Genomic DNA, 16,079 nt, shown 5'->3' on the forward strand with positions numbered 1-16,079 from the left:
AGTGACATTTCATATAAAAACATAACAAACAATAAGCATCTTTTTTCTCAGAAACTGCATGTCCCATTGGCATGGCCCAATTCAGTTACCTTATAATCCTAAAGAGATGGGAAGATAGTCCTTTGTCCAGAACCTTTCCTCAAAGTACTGCTGGTGATACAAGCTTCTCCTTCCTTCCTTAACTCTCCTCAAGTATTTCATCTTTCTGCATTTCCACTGAAGCAGGTTCCATCTCCTGATGGTGTTTCTGGTGCACCAGCAGCCTTCTCCTTCAAGGAGAAGGTGCAGAGGGACAGAAGGAATAACTTCTACCATTTCTGGCTCAGTGACATTTCTCCTTGTAGTTGCCATTCTCCTTGCCTTTTGTCTTGGTGTTACTGCAAACAGCCATGTATGTGTTTGCACCTCCAAAGTTCAGACTGGCTTGAGATGGCAGAAAGAAGCAGAATTGGAGCATGTCCAAATGTCGTGCTGGTCTGCACATCATTCTAAACTCTCTTCTGCATGCTTCTTCCCTGTAAATCATTGAATTGTCTTCTTTTTCTCATTTTTCTCTTCTGGTTTTGAGTCTTTTCTTCCTTTGGTGCAGAATACAGACTGAGTGCCCCAGTTTTGGGTACAGCACCTGTGAATGCTGCTCATCCTTCCCCACGGCACACAGGTCTCATCCTCCCGTTCTACTGGGCTTTGTATGCACACAAGTGAAGAGAGAGTCTGAGTCCCAAAGATGTTACAGTCTCAGAGTTTGAAAGCTAAGAAGTGTCTGGCCAGGGAAAAGCAGAATGTATCAGCCCTTTTCCCATCAGGCTATGAGGACTGGGTCTGATTTTAGCTAAGAAAATGCTTCTCCTCTGCAGTAAATTCTGTCTTTTTAGTGCCTTGCTAGGCTGTGTTGACAGGCTGCTTCACTCCTTTTTGGGGTCATTTTGTTGAAGTAAGGGAAGAGGTGTGATTCTCTCCAAGCTGCTGTTGAGGTGAGGCAGAAGGAACCACAATTGCTTGAGTGGTGTCACCTATCCCTGAAGGAGGAAGCTGATGAAAAACACTTGTCAGAGTATTCATTGTGTATCTGAGAGCCCAAATAGTGCCCATAGGGCTGATGCCCACTGTTGAGAGGGGTCTGTGCACAAAAGTCAGGCCCTGAGATGTCATCCCTGAATGGGATGATGTGGTCTTGACAGGGGGAGCCCAGACCACTCTGACTATTTGGACAGGAAGACAAGCTGCTCTCTGGTCACTGTCCCTTCCTTCCAACCCCTCCCAGCAAAAAGCTCTCAGATGTAAGGATGGAGATGGCACCAGTGCTTTTTGCCAGATCTGGATGCATGCAGGAAAGAAATGCAAGGCACCAGCAAGCTGGAGAGGCATTTCTTGCTGTCTGGGAGCAAACCACTCCTGCATTCCCTCGTAGACCCCTTGTACAAAGTCTTGCTGCCTTCCTAATACCATGGCTTAAAAATGATCTCTCCCAGCCAAGCCCAAATTGACAAAAATTTGGCTAACATGCAGTTGTTTCCAACTGCCAGCTCTGCTCCTGTTGCTGCTTCTAACCCCTGTGGCTATCCTTCCACATCTCACAGAGGTGACCTGCACGCATAATTAGCAAAGTGATAAGAAAACATTCATCAAAGCCTTTCAAACCAGGATTCTTGCTGAAACAGCCTTTTCCTCAGAAAATCTGTGACAAAATACGAGCATCAGACTCTACCATGCTCTGCAGGTAGCAGTTGTGTCCATTAATTACTCTAGATTTGTTAGCAGTTTGTCCTTCTGGGGAGGATTTTGCTGGGAGAGATCACTGGTAGCCCCCCATGCTCTTCTTGACAAGCAGGCCAGATTTTTGTGGTGTTTGCATGAGCTGGGTTTTCTCTTTTTGGAATTCCATGATGACTTTGTGTTTGTCTTGATTGGGTTTGTCTCAACATCACATCCAACCTGAGCTCTGTAAAATCCCTGTTCGTGGTAAAGGGGTTGGACTAGAGGGAATTTATAACCCCTTCTGATCCAAACTGTTCTGTCATTCTATGGAATTCCTCAGTTTTGGGGGGGTGGGAATGTTGAAGGTTATTAGTGCTATGTGATGAAGCATATGTAAAGATTTTAGCAAAAGTAGAAATAAACACGGCAACAAAAATATGCAAATAAACACTGCAAAATGTGGCAGCAAGGCCAGTGCAGATGAGGATTTTGTGACTCCACACATGGCTTGACCACCTGCAAATAAGAGGATGTTTGGAAGAAAAATGCATTAAAATCCTGCTGGAATCCTCCCTTTGGGAATTCTCTGGCCATCAGGTCATGTCACATGTTCACCCTGTTTTTAATTCAGAGAGAGTTGCCTCCTGGTGCCAAACTTTTCCTCCAACCTTTCAGCATTGCCTGCTGCCCCACAAAGACTCCCTGAACACCAGACCCCACTAGACACACAGCATCACTGTGATTGATGTGTCATGAGCTCAGGTAATAGTGGCTGGCACATGAAATGAGCTAGGGACTTCATTCGGAGGTGGTTTAACAAGGTTTTCCCAGAGCAGGGAGAAGGGATCTTAAGGGAAACATATACGTTCTCATTTAGAAACACTTGCCCCAAAATAGAGGTTGGGTTATTAATTTGACCAAGGGAGCTAAACTAAGAAAAATACTCCAAATCATCCTGATTCACCCTAAATACTCACCTCACTTAGTCTAGTTAATCTTCTTTTCCAAAAGCAACTGGAATCTGTGGTGGTACAGGTTGAGGAGTCTCAGCAGAAGTTTCTGAGCTGTTGCAGAGTCACCCTGCAGCAAGCATTCCCCTGGATTATATTTTACCCTAAATGGGTCTCTGGTTCTTCTTCCAGGGAGAAGGAGGAGCTCAGCCTGACATGAGGAACCATGACAGAGGGTTTGGCATGCCCATGCTGCAATCCATGGGGACAGGGAAGCCTGTGCTGCTCCTGAGGAGCATCCCTGGGCAGGTGTATTGCCCCAAGCTGTAATACAAAGAATTTTGATGGCCCAGAAGAGGCAGTATGCTCTTATGGGCAGATCTTCCTCATGGCTTTGCATAGGGAAGATGGGTTTTCCAGTCACACAGCAAGGTTCAAGCAGGAGAAATTAAATCATGGCACTTTTCCTGCCTCCACAGAGCCATATGGAGTAGGCTGCCGGAGCCCGGCCATTGCAAGTTCACAGGCTCTGCCCTTCCCCTCTCCTGCCACAACTTTCAGCCACCTCTGGCCCCACTCCCCACTCCAGCCCCGGCTGTTGCAGGAGGTTCCTGGGGATGTGGCCAGAGGGGAAAGGCACTGTTATCCTTTCATTTCCTGAGTGCACTCCGCTGCGGTTTTGCAGGGAGCAGAGACAAGGAAGCGCTCACCGACGCTCAGCAGCCAGTTCAAGCGCTCCCTGGAGCTATTGATGAGGACTCTCAGTGTGTGCCAGCCCTTTTTTGTCCGCTGCATCAAGCCAAATGAGTACAAGAAGCCCATGGTAAGTCCTGCTTTTCTCTCCTGGTTCCTTTTTGTACAGGATTGCCCGTGGGGTCATTCTGCCCTGGAGCTACCGCCAAAACTCCTTTGGGCATCAGTGGAGTCAGGATTGACCGTGCGCGCTTAGAAAACCAACCCGCAGCCTCTCGTGCAAGCAACAGAGTCACAAAAGGATTAGCAAATTCAGGCACTTGCTTTGCAGTCCAACAGCACCCCAAAACTTCTTGCAGGGGGTAGCTCCTGACCCTGCCTTTCTTCCCAAGGGCAATCTCAAGGAATTCACCCTGCAGCCCTTTATCCTATAGGAAATGCCTCTCCGTTTCCATAGGGGGTAGTCTCCTTCCTGCTAGAGACTTCAGCTGAGCCATGTTCTGTGGCAGAGTTCAGTGCTTTCTAAAAATCATCTTCCCATGGGTGTTTCCCTGCAAATCTTGGCTCTCAATGGATCTCCCTTATTTTAAATCCTGTTTGATCCTTTCCACTGCCTTTTTATTTTCTTCACCAATTACAAAAGCATGGTTTTAAAAGCAGAGGGAAAAAGAGGCAAAATAGCACAGAGGAAATGTGAGAGGAGTTATCTTGCTCAATTCACAGTGATTTGCTTCAAAAGCAGTGTACACTATGGGGGCAAACTTCTGGGAGCAAATGAAAAGGAAGGACAAGGCTGTCAATCCTCCTGACCACAAACTGCTCATGGAGGGGACTCTTAGTTTTGCAGAAGAAGGCAGGTGGGTGTTGTATGCTCTGATCCCATTCCCCACACTTTGCAGGATCAGACACTGATGCTGTGAGCTATCACTGTTACCTGCTCACCAGACTTAATAGCAATACTGCTTGGAGAGGAAGAGCTTTATTTAATAAATAAAGTTAATATGGCCAGAGCTGGGGCTTTATCTGAAGTCAGTGTCTGTTAGCAAAGCTCAGATGAGTGTAAAAAAGCAAAAAATACTGAATTTCAGAGCTGTTATGTACAAGCAGTGTTTGAAACTTATTTTTGCTGTTCAGTGAATCTAGTATGATGGAGAACAAAAGGTTTGGTGCCTCTCTCAGATCATTTTACTGTGCTCTTATCCTGGTTTTGGTGAGAGTAAAAAGGCACCTGTTAGCCTGTTAATGGAATACCTTGGGTAAATATTTAACAGTATGTCTGATCTGTGATTATCATCTGAGCAGAGATCAGAACAAGACCTTCTTTTTGAACATAGGTGATGTTGAGAAATAGATGTACATCCTGAACTGATGTTAGCAAATTATTCCAAATGCCCTGACTCTGAGCTGTTTTTACACCTGGGTGTCTGGAATTCAGTCTGGTATTTTGTGTCATGCATAGGAAGTCTGTATTTCATCAGCTCTTGCAAGTACTAAGCCAGAAGTCTCTGTTCGACCTATTTGTCTACAGAACTTCCAGTGGGACATTAAATCAGCTCCAGGTTTGAAAGAATTAGACAAAGAGAAATTAATCTCCCCATTAAAGAAATGGGTGAGCTAACACTGAATCAGAGACTGCAGTATGATATGAAATGTGATTTCTTGCTAAATTTAATTTTGGCCTTGGTTTAATAATCCAAAGGAAAAGAAATCCCAGATAAAGGCACACAGAGCTGTTCAGGGTGATTGCAAAAGAGAACATTGTCTGAGAGATCATTTTCTGTCCCTGCCTTTGAAGGAAAACGTACTGATAGTGATAGGAAATGGGATAGCGGAAGTGAAAGGTCAGTGGAAAGTCCTGACTGTTTGTTACTTTATGTTATTCTAAAACTTTTACTTCCTTCTAAAATGTGCTTTAGGGGGCAAAAAAACTGTTTGTATCGGGATGCTGGCTGGAGTTCTCTGGGTCTGTACATCATCTCATGCTGTTGTTTCTGAGTATTGTTCTGGTTAGTCCAAGAAAAAGGCATGGGATGAATTCAATAACAAACCATGCAAAGAAAATGCGGGGGGCTTTGGTTTCAGTCTGGACCGGGCGTAGACGAGAGATCTCTGAAGTCAGATCTTGGAACATGCGGTTTATTGCAAAGGGCGTGGGTATAGGGGCACTGCTTAGAGCTGCCAGACTCAGCTCGGAGCAGGCCCCGGAGAGAAAGAGAGTAAGCGGGTAAGTAAAGAGAGAGAGAGAGCGAGAGGAATGAGAGTGAAGAAGAAGTAGTGAGAGAGAGTGTAGTAAGAGAGTGTGAGTAAGAGTGTCTGAAGTCCTGGTTACAATACAATAAATCATCTTCTGTACTGAATATTCTAATTGTCACTAACCAATCTAATACAAGATACAAATCCTATAGCATTTACATACAGCCTATAAGAGTTCTTATATTACCATAGAGTGTTACATCTTAACTTCTAAAAACTACTCTTTGGACCCCTTCTGCTGAGCTAGTAGGGTCTGCTCTGATGCTTGGACCTGCCTGCAAGCAGAGGGTATTGTTCAATCAAGAGGGGATTACCTTCAGTCGGCCATACCATTGTTTTCCAGTTGTTCAGTAACTAAGACTTGGTATTTCAAAAGCGGCTTTCATTTCGATGTCGCTTATATTTTTCATATTCCCAAAATCTTTTGTCAGGCAGTCATATTTATAAGGCTTTCCTGTTTCATCTTCCCCAACAAGAAAATCAAAACTGTCTCCAGCAGTCTGTGCCTCATCAGGAGCACATAGTTGCCCATAAGTACAATGAACGAGCCCTAAAAGATTTGCAATCAAACCCCAGTGTCCTGTAACCTCCCCAGCTGTTTGATCGGGAGCTGTGCGTCCGTCAGCTGAGGTACTCAGGGATGATGGAGACCATCCGCATCCGCCGGGCTGGATACCCCATCCGCTACACCTTTGTGGAGTTCGTGGACCGCTACCGGGTGCTCATGCCGGGGGTGAAGCCAGCGTACAAGCAGGTGAGAATCCTCTTTCACAGGTGACAGTTGCTCTCTGCTGGGAATCTCCAGAGATATTTATGGGGTGCACATCCTCTCCAAAAACAATTATGCAACATTTGATCCCCAGGTGTCACAGTAGTGCTCTGGGCTTTCCAAGTGAAGGAAAAATGGTTACAGGGCTGGCAGGAACAGTTAGCCGTATTCAGCCTGTCCCTTTCACTCATCTTAAATGAGGTGACAGTAAAGCCATAAGAACCTCACTAGCAGAAAACTGCAGGATTTGGGACCAGAAAAGGTTCACACTGGGCTTGGGAGGAGCGATGGGTGAGTCTGGTCCTGGTGAATCCCAACCCCTTTTCTATCAGGGTGACCTGCGTGGGACATGCCAGCGCATTGCTGAAGCAGTGCTGGGGAAGGATGATGACTGGCAGATTGGCAAGACAAAGATATTTCTAAAGGTGAGTGGTTCTCCACATTCCCCCCACCATCTTGGATCCTTGCCTCTGGAGGCATGTCCTACCCTTTCCTTTCCATCATAAGACATGACCCTTTTCCATGGTCTCTGGGCTGGCATGTCAGTGGGTAGAACCTGGGTTAAGGCAGAACATTAGGGGCCAGTTTAGGAGCAGCAGGCAGGAGGAAGTCCTGACACTGTGCCAGCACTGATGAATTCACAAAACCACACCGACACAAAAGTGGTCACATCCAGTGCACAGCCTTTTCCCTCCTGGGGTGAGTGGTTCAGCTTCCTCTCCTGCCTTCACCCAAAAAGGCACAGCAGCAGGAGGGATGCCCATACAGAGCCCTGCAGAGAGAGGGACATGAGCACAATAGGCTCGTTTTCCTTTCTGCACATCCTTGTGCAACCCAAGATGTGCCTACAGTCTCCTTTTCTGCATCAGTCCAGCTGACACAGAGCAGTTCAACACTGCAGGTGCCCTGCAGCCCCATACACACTCATCTTTCCTTACAAACCCATTCCTGTGCTGTTCTGGGAAGATGAGGCTTCTCTTGAGCAAAAATCTCAACTATAAACCCTGACTGCTTACACCTAAATTCACCCCCAAATCCCACTGCCAGCACAAACAACCCCATCTCTTCCCCAGAGCTTGTTCTCACTAGTTGCTCTTTCCAGAGCCTGTTATCAAGATCTCACAGCTGTCAGGACAGGAAACAGAGAAATTGGGAGGCCCCAAGGGGCCGCGGGAGGTCGAGCAAAGCAGGAAATGTGTGGAACTGCCTCTGCTGCACCCAGTGTGGCATGGCTCAGCTTGCCGTGACTGGGAAAGAAAGCTGAATCACACACAGCATGGGAGGAATCAGAGTAAAGCTTGGATTGGTGCATCTGAGAGCCTCAGGGCAAAGGAAATTCAATGTTTCGAGGAGCTGGTTTTTTCCTTAGGGTAGGGAGACATTGCAGTCTTGGCTAGAAGAAGTAATGGGATCCAGGCAGCCTGGAGTTTGCTTACCAACCTCTCCAGTGCTCCTAGGAACTGGTCCCATGGCTGAGAGCAGTAGGAGGGAGCTCTGCAGGGAAGGGCAATGTAATTCAGACTGTGAAGTATTGCATTTGCAGCTTCTGGATGACCTGTTTCATTTGGGAATGAAGACTATAGATCACTAGGGTTTATGTTAGCATTTCCCCAGTGAGCAGGTGGGGTAACACTTGGGACGTAAAATGACCCAAGAGTTTATTTTGAACAACTGTCCTGGAGACGGGTCTTGTACCACCCTCTCTGGCCACATATCAGGCAGAGGGAGAGCTTGAGACATTGGTGCTGTGTTGCTTCCTCCCACAGGACCACCACGACATGTTGCTGGAGATTGAGAGAGACAAGGCCATCACAGACAAAGTCATCCTCATCCAGAAGGTGGTCCGTGGGTATAAAGACAGGTAGGTATGAACCCCACTGGCAAATGGGAGGTGACCTGTGTGGGATGCTTCATCCAGCAAGTGGCTCCTGGAGGCTGCGTCACTCCTTTTGTGCCCAGATGACCAGAGGGGACCCTGATGTGCTGACACTCAGGTACAGCGAGTACTAAAGGAAAACAGTAGAGGAAACAAGAGGATAACTGTGTTACCTGCCTCAAACCTGGACAGAATAGGACCTTCTGTCCCTGTTCAGTGCCGTCTTCAGGGGATGTGGTGTTTGCTATGACAGTGCAGCAGTGGGAGTCTGAGCCTGCTGAAGGCAACCCTAAGACTCCAGTCTGTGGAGATCACCACAAGATCTCCTGCAGAGGGAACCCTGGGTCATCTACTGTGACTAAAGTTGCTCTCCCCAAGGCCCAAGGGGTTCAGAAGTCTTCCCTTTGCAACCCGGTTTCCAGACATGGGAGGAGGACAGGGAGCTCACAGGATTGTTGTGGATGAAGAGGGGGAGCCACAGCCGAGGACAGGCTTCACCTATGGAGGAGGGACAGTTGTTGGGGTTTTGTTCTCTCTTACCATCCAAGCCATGGTATGACTCAGGTGGTGCTTTGCAGAAAGGGCACCTGCTGAATAACTCATCAATCTTTCACACACTAATCCTAGTAAGACCCCCAAGGCCTCCTAACACAATTGTCTCTATGTTGTCTGCAGGTAGAATCAGGTCAGGCTAGGAAGGATTGGAAGAGCAGATAGGGATAGCAGGGTGGTGTTGGTGAGGTTTGCTCTTGATATTTGGGTGAGATTCAATCCATTTTCAGGTGCTAGAACAAAATGGGAAGGACACATAGGGAAGAGATTTTAGGTGTGAGAAGGGGATGCAGGGCTGGGGGAAAGTGGGGACCATTTTCAGCATCTCCTGCTCTTCTCATTTCCATAACTGGGCATAATCTGCCTGCCCAGACCTCTCAGAGAGAGTCCCTACAGATGTTTTTTGAAAGCAAAGAGAGCTGGGGAAGGAGACATTTTCAGGCCAAAAATGCAGTGTTTATTCCATCTGGACACTCAGGTTCAAATCTCTAAGAAGTGAGGCCCAGGAGATGATGATAACTTGTGGCCGAACCAGAGGCAAATGATTGAAATTGACTTTGAAATTTGACTTTGCAGGTCCAATTTCCTGAAAGTGAGAAATTCAGTCCTGATGATTCAGAGATACTGGCGTGGACATAACTGCAGGAAGAACTATGGTGCTGTAAGTACACGGGTGCTTCCTCACACCTCTGCCTTCCTGCCTCTTTCACCTGGGACATACATGAGGACTTCTGGTTAAAAATGTCCCATTGAATGTAAGAAGTGGTGAGGTTGGCTTTTATCAGTTGGAGCAATGAAAGGAAGTTTGCTCTTTTGCTCTGTCTTCTCATTGAAGAGACCACCTCCTAGCTGTTCTTTTGCCTGTGACTTAAGTGTCCATTGCACCAACTGATGATTTGGGGTTTTGTAAGTCTTCCCCTAGTTTCCAGATGGCGGGAAACTCAAGAGCCTCTGAAAAATAGACTCCATCTCCACGTGGGGCCATATTTGAGTTTCTCACCAACCCATCCATAGTCCTCTTCTCTCCCTGTTCCAGCTGGTTCTGAACCCAACAGCAGGGTCTTTTGGGAAGTATATTGGGATCTAAAGTATCTCAATATAATCCTCCAAGCCTGCAACTTGATAGAAATAGCCACTTTCCAGGCTGTCTAGGATGCTGCCTCCTGCTATCAAACAGCATCTTGACTGTCAGGCAGGAGCTTTGCAGCTGCTGGACCTCCACAGGAACAACCCTCATGGCTTGTGGTTACTTGGGATGACCAACCCAACATCCTGAAGCCTCTCAAAGGCTCAGTGGGGAAGAAACTGTGTTTGTCCTTCCTGGGCTTTGAAACAATGCAGCAGCCAGAGGGCTTCATTTCCCCACCCTTTTGGAAAACCTCCCTCCAGAAGGTTTGCTGTCTTGGGGACTGATTTCAGTGGCTGTTATTTACAGCCGTGCAAGCAGGAGATTAGCAATGGAAATCTGCTTATGGTGGGTGAGCCCCTGGCTGGTGGGGTGGTTTCATCCTGCTCCCTCTTGCAGATGAGGATTGGCTTCCTGAGGCTGCAGGCCCTGTACCGATCCCGCAAGCTTCACAAGCAGTACCATATGGCTCGCCGGCAGATCATCGAGTTCCAGGCACGATGCCGGGGCTATCTGGTCCGTAGGGCTTTCCGCCACCGCCTCTGGGCTGTCCTCACCGTGCAGGCCTACGCCCGGGGCATGATTGCCCGAAGGCTCTATAAGCGCCTCCGAGGGGAGGTGAGTACCATGGAGGAGAAACAGAGATGAGGAGAGGGGAGAAAAACATGCTTCTGTATCATGTGCTCTTGGGATTCATTTTTAAAGGAAAAAAAAATCCAAAAATAATTTGGTTCCTATTCAGAAGGCTCTTCTATTTATTCCCACAGTATTATCGACGCCTGGAAGCAGAGAAACTTCGGCTGGCAGAAGAGGAGCGACTTCGAAAGGAGATGAGTGCCAAGAAAGCCAAAGAGGAAGCAGAAAAGAAACACCAAGTACGTGGGGACTGATCTCTTTCTGGGGTTCTGTCTGTTCTCCAGGAAATTGCTTCTTTGAGGGGCAATGACAAAAATATCTAAGGGATTTCTGCCCTGCTTGAGTGGTTTGTATTTAATTCTCTAAAGTACTCTGTGCTTTATTAGTTTGAAGCTGCTCCAGAATTTCTGATTTGCTGCACAGGAATGCTAGAGATTATAGTTATTATTCACTTGCTTTTGCTATTGTATGAAAGGGGAACTGGGACACTCTGTGTGTGTGTGGACATGCAGGGCTGTTGTATAAAAGAAAAAAATGAGGTCAGTGAGAGTTTCTGGACATGGACCAACACCCCTAAACAGGCACTAAGGAATGGGGAAAATGCATTGCTTTGTCCTTCTGCAGTTGGGAAACTGCGACATGGACATGTCGCTGATTTGCTTCAAGTTATGATACGGGTATAGTGCTCTAAGCACCAGGCAGCCTGCCTTCCTACAGCCAGGCCCTGTGGAATTTACTGCCAGCTCTTTGGAAGGAGCAGTTCAGTCATTGCACTTGTCCTTTTGCAGGTACGCCTGGCCCAGCTGGCACGGGAAGATGCAGAGAGAGAAGTAAAGGAGAAAGAGGAAGCACGTCGGAAGAAAGAGCTCTTAGAAAAAATGGAGAGAGCTCGCAACGAGCCAGTGAATGACTCAGAAATGGTGGACAAAATGTTCGGATTCCTGGGGACAACCTCCTCCCTGCCTGGCCAGGAAGGCCAGGCACCCAATGGCTTTGAGGTACTGGAGATGTACAGGAGCCTGGCTATCTCATGAAAGACATGAGAAAAGCAAAATATTAATAGGTCAAGGAAGAGTACAGCAGTAAAAAAGTGTGTCTCTGAAGGCTTCCTTCAAGGCCAGGCTCTCCTGTGTGGCCCCAGAGTGTTACTATGCTGTGGCTGGAGATGGGCAGGCAGACTGGCCGCTTTCCCTGGGACTACCAAATGGAGGAGAGCAGTATCACTATAAGGTCATCAAGGACCTGTGACCTTTGAGATCTTTCCTTTTTGGTTCATCACAGCTCAAGGCATTTAGCTCTTAGACACCCTTTCCCCATGCTGTGAGTGGGGCCATGCTTGTTACTTCTTCTTCTGCTCTAGGGACATTCCTGGGCACAGGCATGTCCTTCAGAGCTTGGGCTTTGCATGGGCTCCAGAGCTATATTCCATGTTTTCTCTCCATCTGACTTTTCCTTTTGGGATGGAAATCAAACTGACAGAAAATTCAGGCCCAAAGAAAAATGGTATTTTGATAGCCAAAGCCATGCTGAGTTTCTGACATGTCCTTCCACAACAGGATCTTGAGCAAGTCCAGAAGGAGTTGGAGGAAGAGGACCTGGATGCAGCATTGCCTCTCCCTGAGGAGGAGGAGGAAGACCTCTCAGAGTATAAATTTGCCAAGTTTGCTGCCACGTATTTCCAGGGCACAACGACACACACGTACATCCGCCGGCCTCTCAAGCAGCCTCTCTTGTACCATGAAGATGAAGGAGACCAGTTGGTGAGGCAGGGGATGAAAATCCTTGAGCAGGGCTGGGTGGGTTGGAGCAAGCCTGGGTAACCCTCCAGCCAAAAGGTACCAGCAGTTTCCATTTGGGATACACTCATCTGCTGCACATGTGTCCGTGGCCACTGTCCCACGGGCATGCTTTGAGTGCTGGTAAGACAGTGAATATTAGAGGGATGGAGCATTAGAGAGGAGGGTCCATCTCTGGACCTTGGTATCTGTGTTAAGACAATGAGGTGCTCTGGGCTCAGGGCATGGGCAATGGAAACCGTTGTTTGAGTAGCACTTGTAAAGCTTCTAGGGAGCTGGAAAAGTTGCTTCTTACCTTGTCATACACACCAGGGCAGAGCTGTAAGAGAAGAACCGCTTGTCCCATAGCCAGCAGTACAAGAGCAGAAATGGGTTGAATCTGCATGGCTATAATGCACGTTATATTATTCATGAACTTGCCTTCGCTGTGGTTCTCCTTTCCCTCTGCAGTGGGTTAGGAGCTGCAAGTCTCTGCCCCTTGATAAGGCTGGCATCTCCTATCAAGAAGCAAACCCCTGGTAGGGTTCACAAACACATTCGTGGTGGCACAAACACAGAGCCTGAATGTGGTCCCAGCCAGCGGCCTACCCAGCATGCTCAGAGGGGACGTGTGCCGCAGGCAAAACTTCACGTGTGACGCAGGGAAGTGTTTTATCTCCTGCAGATGTACAGAGACACCACAGTGGGATGGCTTGCCCACCCCCTCCACTGCCCTGGTGGGAGCTAATGGAGTGTAACTTTCCTTTCAAATAGGCAGCACTTGCTGTATGGATCACTATCCTGCGTTTCATGGGAGACCTCCCCGAGCCGAAATATCACACTGCCATGAGTGATGGTGGTGAGAAGATACCAGTAATGACAAAAATCTATGAGACTCTTGGGAAGAAGACCTATAAGAAAGAACTGCAGGCTCTGCAGGGAGAAGGAGAGGTAACTGCTGCAGCTGTAAAAGAGATGTTGTTATTATTAGGTGTTGGATATTGAAATGTGTTGGAAAGAAACGACTTGTGGGGTTTGTGGCAGGCAATCAGTTTGATGATTTTATTTGCGCTTACGCTACGAAGGGAGAATTGCCTGTGTGTCAGATGTTGATCCTGTCCCTCCCTCACAGGAGGAACTGAATGTTCCCCAGTGACGGAAGTGCCCTGATATCTCTCAAGGGACTTTGAGCTCTCTCCTTCACCCCACAGGGCTAAAATACAGGGGGGGAATGCAATGTGCTATGTTTCTTATTTGGGGATTTCCTTTTGATCTGCCCTGAGTCAGAAGAGACTAATTTAAAAATGTGTCCTTAATCTTGGAGCAGGAAGTAATTAGTTACCAGGAGATTAAACTGTGGAAATAAAAATTTTTAAAACAGTAAATCCCTATTGCATCCTGAGTGCCTTCTGGATATCACTGGAGGACTTCATCTTAATATCCTTCCCAGACAAAACATTGTTCTGGATAAATCAATGTTCACAGTGCTGATACGTTTCCATCTTTGGCAATTGCTTTATTCAATAGGACAAGATATTCTCTGCTATTAGCATCTTCTGGATGTCATTGTGTAATTTTCAAGAAGTTTTCTTGACAAATCTCTGCAGCATTTGCAGAGGTAAATTAACAAATCTCCTCATTCTTAGAAATTATGATACTTCTTCCAGTGAAGACAAGACTTCCCCTTCTGGACAAGAATAGCGTCAGGATCATAATTCTGTAAAAATATACACCAAGAATCACCTTTCATTCCTTCTACCCACAATTGCTTGCTTGTTTACTACAAAAAGGCATATTTTATCCAATCGAGATATCAGGTAGTACAGTAGAGAAGGAAAATTTAAGCTGTCCTTTTTTTCTGTGGTTGCAACATCTCTTCACAGTACGAAAGATGCCGGAGTGAAATAATATGCAAATCCAGGTTTACAGCACCAACTCATGTTTATAATGGATATAAACCATCACAGCCACAGGACTCAAAGTGTTGATTGGGTGTGAAATCATGGTCTGTTCAAAGCTGCTTAAATGAGGAGAGATTAACTGGGTCCAAAAGTTTGCTATAAAAGTAGAAAGCCAGCAAGTAATTTGATGATACATAGTCAGTGCCTGGAGCTGTCCCACATCAAAGGTATTCTTCTGGGAAAACTGATAGAGCACAGGGCTGATTAAAAGTTATGAAACCACAGTGGGTAACTACCTGTCCATGAATCCCTGTCTAGATGGCTTCCAGCTAAAAACCTGCTGTGCAAATGGCTTGTCTCAGAGAGTGGTCTTGCTCATCTCATTTCCACTGTCATACAGCAGAACTGGGTGGACCTGGGTTAAGCAGGAATCAGCCATGTATTCAACATAACTTTTTTTTTATGTTCCCAATATATAATTTTGATCTGAAGGACACTTACTGATTAGAGAATATCTACAAAATTCAGAGCCAGCCCTGGGTTATCAAGGGGCACAGGAATATGTGTCCAGACTTCTGGTTCTCACCAGCCTCTGAAACATCTCACTCTCTGCTCAGGATTAATGGTCTTTTGCAGGAGCCCAGGTGAGGCAGGGAGAGCACTTGTTCAGCACTTGCGTCTCACCACTTTGCATCCACCCCTCTTGCTTTGCAGAGTACTCACATTGATGGGCACAAGAAGAACAGTGTGCGGCACAAACTGGTCTCCTTAACACTCAAGAAGAAATCCAAACTGACGGAGGAGGTGAGGGGAGACGCTTGGCCGCCTGGCAGCACAAGTGCCATTGGATTGTCTGCAGCCCTCTCTGACTCTCTTCTGCTTTTCCCTAGACAACATAGAACCAGCCCTCCTCTGGGTTTGGCGCTACCTGTCTCTCTGCCTGAAAGATTTAAGGAGTGTTTAAGGGGAAAGGTTGGCTTCCCGTGTCTCCTTGAGTCATTCTGCACCTCGCGCCGGCCTCCCCTCGGCTCCTGTTCTCCATCCATCCAGCACCTTCCCTCCCCTCTTTCACAGCCCTCCATCCAGCTGCCGATACCTCCCACCACTCTGTGATGGTCTGAATGTTATCCCTGCTTTTAGTTTCCTGCCCTCTACCATGGCATAGATAGCAGAGGTGGGGTCTCCAACAGCACTCACCCATCCTCTGTTCCATTCCACTGCCAGGGACAAAACTCCCCATGGGAGCAGTTACGCTGAGCTGAGAGCTTTTGAAAAATCCCATCTCAAAAGAGTGAGGAATGATAAATCTTTCAGGTGGGGGTGATGGAAACAATTAATAGAGTGCCCATTTCCAGAGCAGGCACCATCTCACCTGGCTATAGCTGCTTGAAAGCATGAAGATTGCTCTGTGAGATATTCCCTTAAGGGTCAGTGGGGAGAAACAGGACCCAGTCCAGCTCACCCTAATTGACTCTGAACACACTCTAAAAATATTCATCTCTCTAAATGGAGGTGGGGTTGACTAGCTGAGACAGCGAGCTGGTAGGCAGATGAATGCCATCCTTGTTTTCACAAACAGCACCATGCTTATGCATTTTCAGCTGCATCATTAGCATGGGGAATAGGTCCATTTTGCCAGTTAAAACACTGATGATTATTTTAGTATGACTAAGTTAAAGGGACAGGTCCTCCTTGGCAATAAGATGGGTTTATTCCCAAGACCCTTGGTGGCTCTCTCCCAGCAGCAGGACCAGCTCAGAGCTGGGAGGCAAGGGTGCCATTGTAGAAACCCTGGGAAAAGACCAAGCAGGTGGAAGTGTGACTAGACAGGACCATTTTTAATTTCACCC

General features: G+C 47.1%; 1 protein-coding gene across 3 annotated transcripts in view; it reads left to right on the forward strand.

Annotated features, from left to right (window-relative positions):
- The window catches only part of MYO7A (myosin VIIA), a 64,166-nt gene that overhangs the window by 25,419 nt on the left and 22,668 nt on the right, over positions 1-16,079 (forward strand). For all 3 annotated transcript variants that reach the window (XM_048294335.1, XM_048294337.1, XM_048294338.1), the window contains 11 exons: positions 3,334-3,471; positions 6,190-6,348; positions 6,696-6,788; positions 8,130-8,224; positions 9,368-9,452; positions 10,317-10,535; positions 10,685-10,792; positions 11,342-11,551; positions 12,110-12,313; positions 13,103-13,279; positions 14,944-15,033. In XM_048294335.1, coding sequence (XP_048150292.1) covers positions 3,334-3,471; positions 6,190-6,348; positions 6,696-6,788; positions 8,130-8,224; positions 9,368-9,452; positions 10,317-10,535; positions 10,685-10,792; positions 11,342-11,551; positions 12,110-12,313; positions 13,103-13,279; positions 14,944-15,033 — 1,578 coding nt within the window. The remainder of the gene's footprint in view (positions 1-3,333; positions 3,472-6,189; positions 6,349-6,695; positions 6,789-8,129; positions 8,225-9,367; positions 9,453-10,316; positions 10,536-10,684; positions 10,793-11,341; positions 11,552-12,109; positions 12,314-13,102; positions 13,280-14,943; positions 15,034-16,079) is intronic.

This window comes from Corvus hawaiiensis, chromosome 2 (assembly GCF_020740725.1).
Source record: "Corvus hawaiiensis isolate bCorHaw1 chromosome 2, bCorHaw1.pri.cur, whole genome shotgun sequence".
Lineage (NCBI taxonomy): Eukaryota > Metazoa > Chordata > Aves > Passeriformes > Corvidae > Corvus > Corvus hawaiiensis.